The sequence below is a fragment of the Scyliorhinus canicula genome, chromosome 18 (genome assembly GCF_902713615.1).
Source record: "Scyliorhinus canicula chromosome 18, sScyCan1.1, whole genome shotgun sequence".
Classification (NCBI taxonomy): Eukaryota; Metazoa; Chordata; class Chondrichthyes; order Carcharhiniformes; family Scyliorhinidae; genus Scyliorhinus; species Scyliorhinus canicula.
Genome location: NC_052163.1, coordinates 66,913,586 through 66,927,310, shown reverse-complemented (window position 1 = coordinate 66,927,310; position 13,725 = coordinate 66,913,586). Strand labels below are relative to the sequence as shown.

The following is a 13,725-nucleotide window of genomic DNA, read 5'->3' as shown; positions in this document are numbered from 1 at the left end:
TGCTCAGAGCCACAGTGAGTGTATCAGAGCCGCTGCTCAGAGCCACAATGAGTGTATCAGAGTCACAGTGAGTGTATCAGAGTCACAGTGAGTGTATCAGAGTCACAGTGAGTGTATCAGAGTCACAGTGAGTGTATCAGAACCGCTGCTCAGAGTCACAGTGAGTGTATCAGAGTTACAGTGAGTGTATCAGAGCCACAGTATCAGAGCCACAGTATCAGAGTCACAGTATCAGAGTTACAGTGAGTGTATCAGAGCCACAGTATCAGAGTCACAGTGAGTGTATCAGAGCCGCTGCTCAGAGCCACAATGAGTGTATCAGAGCCTCTGCTCAGAGCCACAGAGTGTATCAGAGCCGCTGCTCAGAGCCACAATGAGTGTATTCGAGACACAGTGAGTGTATCAGAGCTACAGTGAGTGTATCAGAGCCTCTGCTCAGAGCCACAGTGAGAGTATCAGAGCCTCTGGTCAGAGCCACAGTGAGTATCAGAGCCACAGTGAGTGTATCAGAGCCTCTGCTCAGAGCCACAGTGAGTGTATCAGAGCCTCTGCTCAGAGCCACAGTGAGTATTAGAGGCACAGTGAGAGTATCAGAGCCACAGTGCGTGTATCAGAGCCTCTGCTCAGAGCCACAGTGAGTGTATCAGAGCCTCTGCTCAGAGCCACAGTGAGTGTATCAGAGTCACAGTGAGTGTATCAGAACCGCTGCTCAGAGCCACAGTGAGTGTATCAGAGTCACAGTGAGTGTATCAGAACCGCTGCTCAGAGTCACAGTGAGTGTATCAGAGCCTCTGCTCAGAGTCACAGTGAGTGTATCAGAGCCGCTGCTCAGAGTCACAGAGTGTATCAGAGCCACAGTGAGTGTATCAGAGCCTCTGCTCAGAGCCACAGTGAGTGTATCAGAGCCTCTGCTCAGAGCCACAGTGAGTATTAGAGGCACAGTGAGAGTATCAGAGCCTCTGCTCAGAGCCACAGTGAGTGTATCAGAGCCGCTGCTCAGAGCCACAGTGAGTATTAGAGGCACAGTGGGAGTATCAGAGTCACAGTGAGAGTATCAGAGTCACAGTGAGAGTATCAGAGCCACAGTGAGTGTATCAGAGTCACTGTGAGAGTATCAGAGTCACTGTGAGAGTATCAGAGTCACAGTGGGAGTATCAGAGTCACAGTGAGAGTATCAGAGTCACAGTGAGAGTATCAGAGCCACAGTGGGAGTATCAGAGCTATTGTGAGCATCAGAGCCACAGTGGGAGTATCAGAGTCACAGTGAGAGTATCAGAGCCTCTGCTCAGAGCCACAGTGAGTATTAGAGGCACAGTGAGAGTATCAGAGCCACAGTGAGAGTATCAGAGCCACAGTGAGTGTATCAGAGCCACAGTGAGTGTATCAGAGCCTCTGCTCAGAGCCACAGTGAGTGTATCAGAGCCTCTGCTCAGAGCCACAGTGAGTGTATCAGAGCCACAGTGAGTGTATCAGAGCCACAATGAGTGTATCAGAGCCACAATGAGTGTATCAGAGCCGCTGCTCAGAGTCACAGTGAGTGTATCAGAGCCTCTGCTCAGAGTCACAGTGAGTGTATCAGAACCGCTGCGCAGAGTCACAGTGAGTGTATCAGAGTTACAGTGAGTGTATCAGAGCCACAGTATCAGAGCCACAGTATCAGAGTCACAGTATCAGAGTTACAGTGAGTGTATCAGAGCCACAGTATCAGAGTCACAGTGAGTGTATCAGAGCCGCTGCTCAGAGCCACAGTGAGAGTATCAGAACCGCTGCTCAGAGTCACAGAGTGTATCAGAGCCACAATGAGTGTATCAGAGCCGCTGCTCAGAGCCACAATGAGTGTATTCGAGACACAGTGAGTGTATCAGAGCTACAGTGAGTGTATCAGAGCCTCTGCTCAGAGCCACAGTGAGAGTATCAGAGCCTCTGGTCAGAGCCACAGTGAGTGTATCAGAGCCTCTGCTCAGAGCCACAGTGAGTATTAGAGGCACAGTGAGAGTATCAGAGCCACAGTGAGTGTATCAGAGCCTCTGCTCAGAGCCACAGTGAGTGTATCAGAGCCGCTGCTCAGAGTCACAGTGAGTGTATCAGAGTCACAGTGAGTGTATCAGAACCGCTGCTCAGAGTCACAGTGAGTGTATCAGAGCCTCTGCTCAGAGTCACAGTGAGTGTATCAGAGCCGCTGCTCAGAGTCACAGTGAGTGTATCAGAGCCTCTGCTCAGAGTCACAGTGAGTGTATCAGAGCCGCTGCTCAGAGTCACAGAGTGTATCAGAGCCACAGTGAGTGTATCAGAGCCTCTGCTCAGAGCCACAGTGAGTGTATCAGAGCCTCTGCTCAGAGTCACAGTGAGTGTATCAGAGCCACAGTGAGTGTATCAGAGCCTCTGCTCAGAGCCACAGTGAGTGTATCAGAGCCTCTGCTCAGAGCCACAGTGAGTATTAGAGGCACAGTGAGAGTATCAGAGCCTCTGCTCAGAGCCACAGTGAGTGTATCAGAGCCGCTGCTCAGAGCCACAGTGAGTATTAGAGGCACAGTGGGAGTATCAGAGTCACAGTGAGAGTATCAGAGTCACAGTGAGAGTATCAGAGCCACAGTGAGAGTATCAGAGTCACTGTGAGAGTATCAGAGTCACTGTGAGAGTATCAGAGCCACAGTGGGAGTATCAGAGTCACAGTGAGAGTATCAGAGTCACAGTGAGAGTATCAGAGCCACAGTGGGAGTATCAGAGCTATTGTGAGCATCAGAGCCACAGTGGGAGTATCAGAGTCACAGTGAGAGTATCAGAGCCTCTGCTCAGAGCCACAGTGAGTATTAGAGGCACAGTGAGAGTATCAGAGCCACAGTGAGAGTATCAGAGCCTCTGCTCAGAGCCACAGTGAGAGTATCAGAGTCACAGAGTGTATCAGAGTCTCTGCTCAGAGCCACAGTGAGAGTATCAGAGCCACAGTGAGTGTATCAGAGCCACAGTGAGTGTATCAGAGCCTCTGCTCAGAGCCACAGTGAGTGTATCAGAGCCTCTGCTCAGAGTCACAGTGAGTGTATCAGAGCCTCTGCTCAGAGTCACAGTGAGTATCAGAGCCTCTGCTCAGAGCCACAGTGAGTGTATCAGAGCCTCTGCTCAGAGTCACAGAGTGTATCAGAGCCACAGTGAGTGTATCAGAGCCTCTGCTCAGAGTCACAGTGAGAGTATCAGAGCCACAGTGAGTGTATCAGAGCCGCTGCTCAGAGTCACAGTGAGTGTATCAGAGTCACAGTGAGTGTATCAGAGCCGCTGCTCAGAGTCACAGTGAGTGTATCAGAGCCTCTGCTCAGAGCCACAGTGAGTGTATCAGAGCCTCTGCTCAGAGTCACAGAGTGTATCAGAGCCACAGTGAGTGTATCAGAGCCTCTGCTCAGAGTCACAGTGAGTGTATCAGAGCCACAGTGAGTGTATCAGAGCCGCTGCTCAGAGCCACAGTGAGTGTATCAGAGCCTCTGCTCAGAGTCACAGTGAGTGTATCAGAGCCACAGTGAGTGTATCAGAGTCACAGTGAGTGTATCAGAGCCGCTGCTCAGAGCCACAGTGAGTGTATCAGAGTCTCTGCTCAGAGCCACAATGAGTGTATCAGAGCCACAGTGAGAGTATCAGAGCCTCTGCTCAGAGCCACAGTGAGTGTATCAGAGCCACAGTGAGTGTATCAGAGCCTCTGCTCAGAGTCACAGTGAGTGTATCAGAGCCACAGTGAGTGTATCAGAGCCGCTGCTCAGAGTCACAGTGAGTGTATCAGAGCCTCTGCTCAGAGTCACAGAGTGTATCAGAGCCACAGTGAGTGTATCAGAGCCGCTACTCAGAGTCACAGTGAGTGTATCAGAGCCGCTGCTCAGAGTCACAGTGAGTGTATCAGAGTCTCTGCTCAGAGCCACAGTGAGAGTATCAGAGCCACAGTGAGTGTATCAGAGCCTCTGCTTAGAGTCACAGTGAGTATCAGAGCCACAGTGAGAGTATCAGAGCCTCTGCTCAGAGCCACAGTGAGTGTATCAGAGCCTCTGCTCAGAGTCACAGTGAGTGTATCAGAGTCACAGTGAGTGTATCAGAACCGCTGCTCAGAGTCACAGTGAGTGTATCAGAGTTACAGTGAGTGTATCAGAGCCTCTGCTCAGAGCCACAGTGAGTGTATCAGAGTTACAGTGAGTGATCAGAGCCACAGTATCAGAGTCATAGTGAGTGTATCAGAGCCACAATGAGTGTATCAGAGCCTCTGCTCAGAGCCACAGAGTGTATCAGAGCCGCTGCTCAGAGCCACAATGAGTGTATTCGAGACACAGTGAGTGTATCAGAGCTACAGTGAGTGTATCAGAGCCTCTGCTCAGAGCCACAGTGAGAGTATCAGAGCCTCTGGTCAGAGCCACAGTGAGTATCAGAGCCACAGTGAGTGTATCAGAGCCTCTGCTCAGAGTCACAGTGAGTGTATCAGAGCCTCTGCTCAGAGCCACAGTGAGTGTATCAGAGCCTCTGCTCAGAGCCACAGTGAGTATCAGAGTCACAGTGAGAGTATCAGAGCCACAGTGCGTGTATCAGAGCCGCTGCTCAGAGTCACAGTGAGTGTATCAGAGTAACAGTGAGTGTATCAGAACCGCTGCTCAGAGTAACAGTGAGTGTATCAGAGCCTCTGCTCAGAGTCACAGTGAGTGTATCAGAGTCACAGAGTGTATCAGAGCCGCTGCTCAGAGTCACAGTGAGTGTATCAGAGCCGCTGCTCAGAGTCACAGTGTATCAGAGCCACAGTGAGAGTATCAGAGCCACAGTGAGTGTATCAGAGCCTCTGCTCAGAGCCACAGTGAGTGTATCAGAGCCTCTGCTCAGAGCCACAGTGAGTGTATCAGAGCCACAGTGAGTGTATCAGAGCCTCTGCTCAGAGCCACAGTGAGTGTATCAGAGCCACAGTGAGTGTATCAGAGCCGCTGCTCAGAGCCACAGTGAGTATTAGAGGCACAGTGGGAGTATCAGAGCCACAGTGAGTGTATCAGAGCCTCTGCTCAGAGCCACAGTGAGTGTATCAGAGTCACAGTGAGTGTATCAGAGCCGCTGCTCAGAGTCACAGTGAGTGTATCAGAGCCTCTGCTCAGAGCCACAGTGAGTGTATCAGAGCCGCTGCTCAGAGCCACAGTGAGTATTAGAGGCACAGTGGGAGTATCAGAGCCACAGTGAGTGTATCAGAGCCTCTGCTCAGAGCCACAGTGAGTGTATCAGAGTCACAGTGAGTGTATCAGAGCCGCTGCTCAGAGTCACAGTGAGTGTATCAGAGCCTCTGCTCAGAGCCACAGTGAGTATTAGAGGCACAGTGAGAGTATCAGAGCCACAGTGAGTGTATCAGAGCCTCTGCTCAGAGCCACAGTGAGAGTATCAGAGCCACAGTGAGTGTATCAGAGCCTCTGCTCAGAGCCACAGTGAGAGTATCAGAGCCACAGTGTGTGTATCAGAGCCTCTGCTCAGAGTCACAGTGAGTGTATCAGAGCCACAGTGTGTGTATCAGAGCCTCTGCTCAGAGCCACAGTGAGTATTAGAGTCACAGTGAGAGTATCAGAGCCACAGTGAGAGTATCAGAGCCACAGTGAGTGTATCAGAGCCTCTGCTCAGAGCCACAGTGAGTATTAGAGGCACAGTGAGAGTATCAGAGCCACAGTGAGTGTATCAGAGCCTCTGCTCAGAGCCACAGTGAGTGTATCAGAGTCACAGTGAGTGTATCAGAACCGCTGCTCAGAGCCACAGTGAGTGTATCAGAGTCACAGTGAGTGTATCAGAGCCGCTGCTCAGAGTCACAGTGAGTGTATCAGAGCCTCTGCTCAGAGCCACAGTGAGTATTAGAGGCACAGTGAGAGTATCAGAGCCACAGTGAGTGTATCAGAGCCTCTGCTCAGAGCCACAGTGAGAGTATCAGAGCCACAGTGAGTGTATCAGAGCCTCTGCTCAGAGCCACAGTGAGAGTATCAGAGCCACAGTGTGTGTATCAGAGCCTCTGCTCAGAGTCACAGTGAGTGTATCAGAGCCACAGTGTGTGTATCAGAGCCTCTGCTCAGAGTCACAGTGAGTGTATCAGAGCCACAGTGAGTGTATCAGAGCCTCTGCTCAGAGCCACAGTGAGTATTAGATCTGCAGTCACTGCTCCGGGAGCCCTCTCGCTGCTTCTGTGTAACTGACTCCCCCGATGTCTCCCAGGGATTTACAGTCGACGCAATGAGCGACAAGTATCACAAGGCAGCTCGGGATGGTTACCTGGATCTGCTGAAAGAGGCCAGCAAGAGGGATCTGAACTCGCCTGACGAGGATGGAATGACCCCCACTCTCTGGGCTGTTTACCATGGCAACCTGGAGGCACTGAGGCTGATAGTCAGCAGAGGGTAGGTGCTCATTGTGGCCGCGGGACATTCACTCGCCCCATGGTTCATCCTTATCGTTTCCTTCATCTCCCTCTGCCTCAAATAATCCCACAACAGGGCAGGAGACCGTTCGCCCCCTTTGTGGCTCTCCCAAATGTTTTACCCACTTAGTCCCACTCTCCCTGTTCTTCCCGCTCAGCCATCAGTAAACACCTTTCTGAAGCTGTGAGCGAGTGGTTTTCCTGCCCCGGTATATATTTTTCCTTTTCGCCGATTTAAAGTATTGGTGACCCTCTGTGAGGGGCATTCACAAAGCTACAGACCCCCCCTGCACCAAACTCACTGAGATACTGAACCCCGACAGAGGGGCTGCATTTCAGATGAGACATTAAAACCAAGACCCTACCTGTCTGTCCAGGTGGGTGCAAAAGATCCCATGGCGCAATTTAGAAAAGGAGGAAGTCAGTTTTCCCCGGTTTCCTGGCCAATATTTGTTCCTCAATTGACGGCAGGACAGACTGTGTCATTCTCACATTGCTGTTTGAGCTTGTTGCGTACAATTTCGACGACATGCTGGCTACTTTACAGCAGTGTATTTGAAAAGGAGAGATAGGGACAGTAAATAAATACACATTGCTGTCCTGATCCACACAGAAGGCTGGAAAGTGGTTTGATAATTGTTGTGAAAAATGTTATATAAATGTACATTTCTCTGTTTATTTATCCAATCCCTGTTTGAAAATTACTGTTGCTCTTTCAGATAGTGCATCCCAGATCACAACAAAACCAGCCCCCATGGACCCCTGGCTCTTTTGGCAATCTTCTTAATTTTGTGTCCTCTTGTTCTCGACCTTCCTGCCAGTGGAAACCATTTATCCTTATTTATTCTATCGAAAACCTTCAAGATTTCAAACACCTCCTAACAAACCTTCCCGTCATCTTCTCCACTTAAAAGAACAATCACAATTTTGCTGGCCGCGCTGTAGCAGATTAGCTAAATTAGTTGGGCGGCTGGTTTGCAATGTGAACACCATGGGTTCAATTCCTGTACCAGCTGAGGTTACCCATGAACCTTCTCAACCTTGCCCCTTGCCTGAGGTATGGTGACCCTCAGGATAAATCAGCACCAGTCAGCTTCCCCCTCAAAGAGGAAAGCAGCCTGTGGTGATATTTACATTTATGTAAGTGAATGTCCCACCACCTCATTTTGTTGTTTTTCAATTGAACTTATGTTTAAATTTAATGAGCGACTTTCAGACCTGTTCAAATGTGTCATTGCTGGAATACCCTGTCAGTTTACCTTGAAGAGAGGGTGAGGATAGTGATAGTCTTGTAGAGAGAGTGAGGACAGGGTTAGTCTATAGAGAGAGTGAGGACAGGGTCAGTCTGTAGAGAGAGTGAGGATAGGGTTAGTCTGTAGAGAGAGTGAGGACAGCGTTAGTCTGTAGAGAGTGAGGATAGGGTTAGTCTGTAGAGAGAGTGAGGATAGGGTTAGTCTGTAGAGAGAGTGAGGATAGGGTTAGTCTGTAGAGAGAGTGAGGACAGGGTTAGTCTGTAGAGAGAGTGAGGATAGGGTTAGTCTGTAGAGAGAGTGAGGACAGGGTTAGTCTGTAGAGAGAGTGAGGACAGGGTTAGTCTGTAGACAGAGTGAGGACAGGGTTAGTCTGTAGAGAGAGTGAGGACAGGGTTAGTCTGTAGAGAGAGTGAGGACAGGGTTAGTCTGTAGAGAGAGTGAGGATAGGGTTAGTCTGTAGAGAGTGAGGAGAGGGTTAGTCTGTAGAGAGAGTGAGGATAGGGTTAGTCTGTAGATAGAGTGAGGATCGGGTTAGTCTGTAGAGAGTGAGGATAGGGTTAGTCTGTAGAGAGAGTGAGGACAGGGTTAGTCTGTAGAGAGAGTGAGGATAGGGTTAGTCTGTAGAGAGAGTGAGGATAGGGTTAGTCTGTAGAGAGAGTGAGGACAGGGTTAGTCTGTAGAGAGAGTGAGGACAGGGTTAGTCTGTAGAGAGAGTGAGGACAGGGTTAGTCTGTAGAGAGTGAGGATAGGGTTAGTCTGTAGAGAGTGAGGACAGGGTTAGTCTGTAGAGAGTGAGGAGAGGGTTAGTCTGTAGAGAGAGTGAGGATAGGGTTAGTCTGTAGATAGAGTGAGGATCGGGTTAGTCTGTAGAGAGTGAGGATAGGGTTAGTCTGTAGAGAGAGTGAGGACAGGGTTAGTCTGTAGAGAGTGAGGATAGGGTTAGTCTGTAGAGAGAGTGAGGATAGGGTTAGTCTGTAGAGAGTGAGGATAGGGTTAGTCTGTAGAGAGAGTGAGGAGAGGGTTAGTCTGTAGAGAGAGTGAGGACAGGGTTAGTCTGTAGAGAGTGAGGATAGGGTTAGTCTGTAGAGAGTGAGGATAGGGTTAGTCTGTAGAGTGAGGACAGGGTTAGTCTGTAGAGAGAGTGAGGATAGGGTTAGTCTGTAGAGAGAGTGAGGATAGGGTTAGTCTGTAGAGAGAGTGAGGATAGGGTTAGTCTGTAGAGAGAGTGATGACAGGGTTAGTCTGTAGAGAGTGAGGATAGGGTTAGTCTGTAGAGAGAGTGAGGATAGGGTTAGTCTGTAGAGAGTGAGGATAGGGTTAGTCTGTAGATAGAGTGAGGATCGGGTTAGTCTGTAGAGAGTGAGGATAGGGTTAGTCTGTTGAGAATGAGGACAGGGTTAGTCTGTAGAGAGAATGAGGACAGGGTAAGTCTGTAGAGAGAATGAGGACAGGGTTAGTCTGTAGAGAGAGTGAGGACAGGGTTAGTCTGTAGAGAGAGAGAGTGAGGATAGGGTTAGTCTGTAGAGAGTGAGGACAGGGTTAGTCTGTAGAGAGAGTGAGGACAGGGTTAGTCTGTAGAGAGAGTGAGGACAGGGTTAGTCTGTAGAGAGAGTGAGGACAGGGTTAGTCTGTAGAGAGAGTGAGGACAGTGTTAGTCTGTAGAGAGTGAGGATAGGGTTAGTCTGTAGAGAGTGAGGACAGGGTTAGTCTGTAGAGAGAGTGAGGACAGGGTTAGTCTGTAGAGAGAGTGAGGATAGGGTTAGTCTGTAGATAGAGTGAGGATCGGGTTAGTCTGTAGAGAGTGAGGACAGGGTTAGTCTGTAGAGAGAGTGAGGAGAGGGTTAGTCTGTAGAGAGAGTGAGGACAGGGTTAGTCTGTAGAGAGTGAGGATAGGGTTAGTCTGTAGAGAGAGTGAGGATAGGGTTAGTCTGTAGAGAGTGAGGATAGGGTTAGTCTGTAGAGAGTGAGGAGAGGGTTAGTCTGTAGAGAGAGTGAGGACAGGGTTAGTCTGTAGAGAGAGTGAGGACAGGGTTAGTCTGTAGAGAGAGTGAGGACAGGGTTAGTCTGTAGAGAGAGTGAGGACAGGGTTAGTCTGTAGAGAGTGAGGATCGGGTTAGTCTGTAGAGAGTGAGGACAGGGTTAGTCTGTAGAGAGAGTGAGGACAGGGTTAGTCTGTAGAGAGAGTGAGGATAGGGTTAGTCTGTAGATAGAGTGAGGATCGGGTTAGTCTGTAGAGAGTGAGGATAGGGTTAGTCTGTAGAGAGAGTGAGGACAGGGTTAGTCTGTAGAGAGTGAGGATAGGGTTAGTCTGTAGAGAGAGTGAGGATAGGGTTAGTCTGTAGAGAGTGAGGATCGGGTTAGTCTGTAGAGAGTGAGGACAGGGTTAGTCTGTAGAGAGAGTGAGGAGAGGGTTAGTCTGTAGAGAGAGTGAGGATAGGGTTAGTCTGTAGAGAGAGTGAGGATAGGGTTAATCTGTAGAGAGAGTGAGGACAGGGTTAGTCTGAGAGAGAGTGAGGATAGGGTTAGTCTGTAGAGAGTGAGGATAGGGTTAGTCTGTAGAGAGTGAGGAGGGGGTTAGTCTGTAGAGAGAGTGAGGACAGGGTTAGTCTGTAGAGAGAGTGAGGATAGGGATAGTCTGTAGAGAGAGTGAGGATAGGGTTAGTCTGTAGAGAGTGAGGACAGCGTTAGTCTGTAGAGAGAGTGAGGATGGGGTTAATCTGTAGAGAGAGTGAGGATAGGGTTAGTCTGTAGAGAGTGAGGACAGGGTTAGTCTGTAGAGAGAGAGAGTGAGGACAGGGTTAGTCTGTAGAGAGAGTGAGGATAGGGTTAGTCTGTAGAGAGAGAGTGAGGACAGGGTTAGTCTGTAGAGAGAGTGAGGATAGGGTTAGTCTGTAGAGAGAGTGAGGAGAGGGTTAGTCTGTAGAGAGAGTGAGGATAGGGTTAGTCTGTAGAGAGAGTGAGGACAGGGTAAGTCTTGGAGAGAGAGTGAGGAGAGGGTTAGTCTTGGCTGTGATTCCAGTTATGCTCCAATAGTTTATTCGGGGCAACCAGGAAGGGCAAGGGCCTAGGGGTTACAAGGCCTCTGGAAACCCCCACCCTCAAAGCAGTCGATGACTTTGGAAGGCGAGTGGAGGGGTGACGGGAAGCGAGCGGGCAAATGGAAATGTTGGGAGAGGAGGTTATATGAGTGGAGGGGAGGGGAAAGGAACGGTAATCAATGTGAAATGGATCCCGAGCTGTATCTTTCTCATGAGATCTCCTTGGGATTTGCTTGGTAGCTATGGAGCCTTGCTTTGTATGAGGGAGATCCTTCGCTAATTTGAGCTCCTCTGTCACATGTGAACAGAGATAGTTTTGGAAAAGAAACAGCTGTAGAAAGAGCAGCTCTATTCAGGAGCTGGTTTCTCTGGCTTCTGCTCCCAGTTGTATCAGAGGCAGGACATGCCGATATGGGCCGTCTCAGTCTGATCAGACTGATAATTGAACCTGTGACCCTGTGTTGTGTGTTGGATCCCAGACCATGCTACACTTCGCTTTCTCCCAGTGCGAATGACAATCCGTGTCTCCTGATGCAGAGAGGCTCACACTGAAAGATTAATGATTGTGACATAATCTTTGTACGTTTACTGAGTGAGAACCAACAGCTAATTACTGAGAAACAGTACCCATGTAAATATTATATAACTCAGCCGGAACAGAGTGCAATGGGATCAGTAGTGCGATGGGCAAAATACTGGTCAAGATTGTGCTCAAAAATCCTGCTAGCCTTCAGTTATATTCTGTCGTAATCCCTATTTACTATATAATTCCGACACAGTGTTAATGGTGTCTTGGGGATCTGATGCCTGGTCTTAGCTTAATAATAATAATAATCTTTATTAGTGTCAAAGTGGGCGTACATTAACACTGCAATGAAGTTACTGCAAAAATCCCTAATTGGCACACTCTGGGACCTGTTCAGGTACACAGAGAGAGAATTCAGAACGTCCAATTTCCCTAACAGCGTGGGCGCAATTCTCCGCTCCCCAGGCCGGGTAGGAGAATCGCGGGAGTGCCGCTCTGGCACGCCCCGCGATACTCCCACTCCCCCCAAAATGGCTTGTCGCGATTTGCGACACACCGCTCGGAGAATCGCGGGTCGCTGTTTTTCATGGCGACCAGCGATTCTCCGGCCCGGATGGGCCGAGCGGCCTGCCATTCCCGACCTGTTCACGCCGGCGGCAACCACACCTGGTCGCTGCCGGTGTGAACAGCGCGCAAAAGGTGAGTTTGGGGCCTGTGGGGGGCGGAGAGGGGATTGAGCACCACGGCCATGCTCGGGAAAGGACTGGCCCGCGATCTGTGCACACTGATTGTCGGGCCGGCGTCGCCAAGAGACGCACTCTTTCCCCTCCGCAAGATCAAGCCGCCACATATTGCGGGGCAGCGGAGGGGAAGACGGCAACCTGCGCATGCGCGGCTGACGTCATTAGGCGCCGCCGGCCGCATCATTCTTGGCGCGCCACCTTGACCCAGTGTCAAGGCCCGGCGGCCGAAATTGAAAAAATGCTGCTCCTAGCCCACCGGGTGGGGAGAATAGGGGGCGAGGAGCAGCCTCCGATGCCGAAACACTCCGGGTTTCACGACAGCGTCAGCCGTTGCGGAGAATTCCGCCCCATGTCTTTCAGGACTTGTGGGAGGAAACCGGAGCACCCGGAGGAAACCCACAAAGAAATGGGGAGAACTTGCAGACTCCGCACAGACAGTTACTCAAGCCGGGAATTGAACCTGGGTCAATGGCGCTGCGAAGCAACAGTGCTAATCACTGTGCTTACCGTGCTGTCCTCTGCAGTCTCCTTACAGTTCACCCCCACCACCCAACTTTGTATCATCTGCGAAGTTGGAGATACTACATTTAGTTCCTTCACCCAAATCATTAATATATATTGTGAACACTTGGGGGCCCCAGCACAGATCCCGGCCCTACCCCATCATTTACTGCCTGCCAATAAAATACCCATTTATTCCAACTTTTTGTTTCCTGTCTGCTAACCAGCTGTCTATCTATCTCAACCCACTACCCGCAACCCCATGCGTTTTAACTTTATACAATAATTTGTGGAGTTTTACTCCCGAAATTCCTATTAAAAAGTTGGACTAATTCAATGTAGTGCAGGGGGCTTGCAGAGACCCAGAGTAAATCTCGCAGCTTTAGCTGTGGATACAGGCTCCCGCACTTCCGGTTCGGAGTCCACGCATGCAGGAGAGGGGTTACTGGGCAGGAGAGGGGTTACTGGGCAGGAGAGGGGTTACTGGGCAGGAGAGGAGTTACTGGGCAGGAGAGGGGTTACTGGGCAGGAGAGGGGTTACTGGGCAGGAGAGGGGTTACTGGGCAGGAGAGGAGTTACTGGGCAGGAGAGGGGTTACTGGCAGGAGAGGGGTTACTGGGCAGGAGAGGAGTTACTGGGCAGGAGAGGGGTTACTGGCAGGAGAGGGGTTACTGGGCAGGAGAGGGGTTACTGGGCAGGAGAGGGGTTACTGGCAGGAGAGGGGTTACTGGGCAGCAGAGGAGTTACTGGGCAAGAGAGAGGTTACTGGGCAGGAGAGGAGTTACTGGGCAGGAGAGGGGTTACTGGGCAGGAGAGGGGTTACTGGGCAGGAGAGGGGTTACTGGGCAGGAGAGGGGTTACTGGGCAGGAGAGGAGTTACTGGGCAGGAGAGGGGTTACTGGGCAGGAGAGGGGTTACTGGGCAGGAGAGGGGTTACTGGGCAGGAGAGGGGTTACTGGGCAGGAGAGGGGTTACTGGGCAGGAGAGGGGTTACTGGGCAGGAGAGGAGTTACAGGGCAGGAGAGGGGTTACTGGCAGGAGAGGGGTTACCGGCAAGAGAGGAGTTACTGGGCAAGAGAGGGATTACTGGGCAGGAGAGGGGTTACTGGCAGGAGGGGAGTTACTGGGCAGGAGAGGGGTTACTGGGCAGGAGAGGGGTTACTGGGCAGGAGAGGGGTTACTGGGCAGGAGAGGAGTTACTGGGCAGGAGAGGGGTTACTGGGCAGGAGAGGGGTTACTGGGCAGGAGAGGGGTTACTGGGCAGGAG

General features: G+C 50.7%; 1 protein-coding gene across 2 annotated transcripts in view; it reads left to right on the top strand.

The window, feature by feature from the left end:
- Positions 1–6,088: 6,088 nt before the first annotated feature.
- Positions 6,089–13,725, top strand: part of LOC119953733 (Usher syndrome type-1G protein homolog) — a 57,630-nt gene continuing 49,993 nt past the window's right edge. For both annotated transcript variants that reach the window (XR_005458087.1, XM_038778296.1), the window contains exon 1: positions 6,089–6,377. Coding sequence is in view for 1 of the 2 variants with exons in the window: in XM_038778296.1 (XP_038634224.1) it covers positions 6,214–6,377 (164 nt within the window). In the remaining variant the exon portion in view is untranslated. The remainder of the gene's footprint in view (positions 6,378–13,725) is intronic.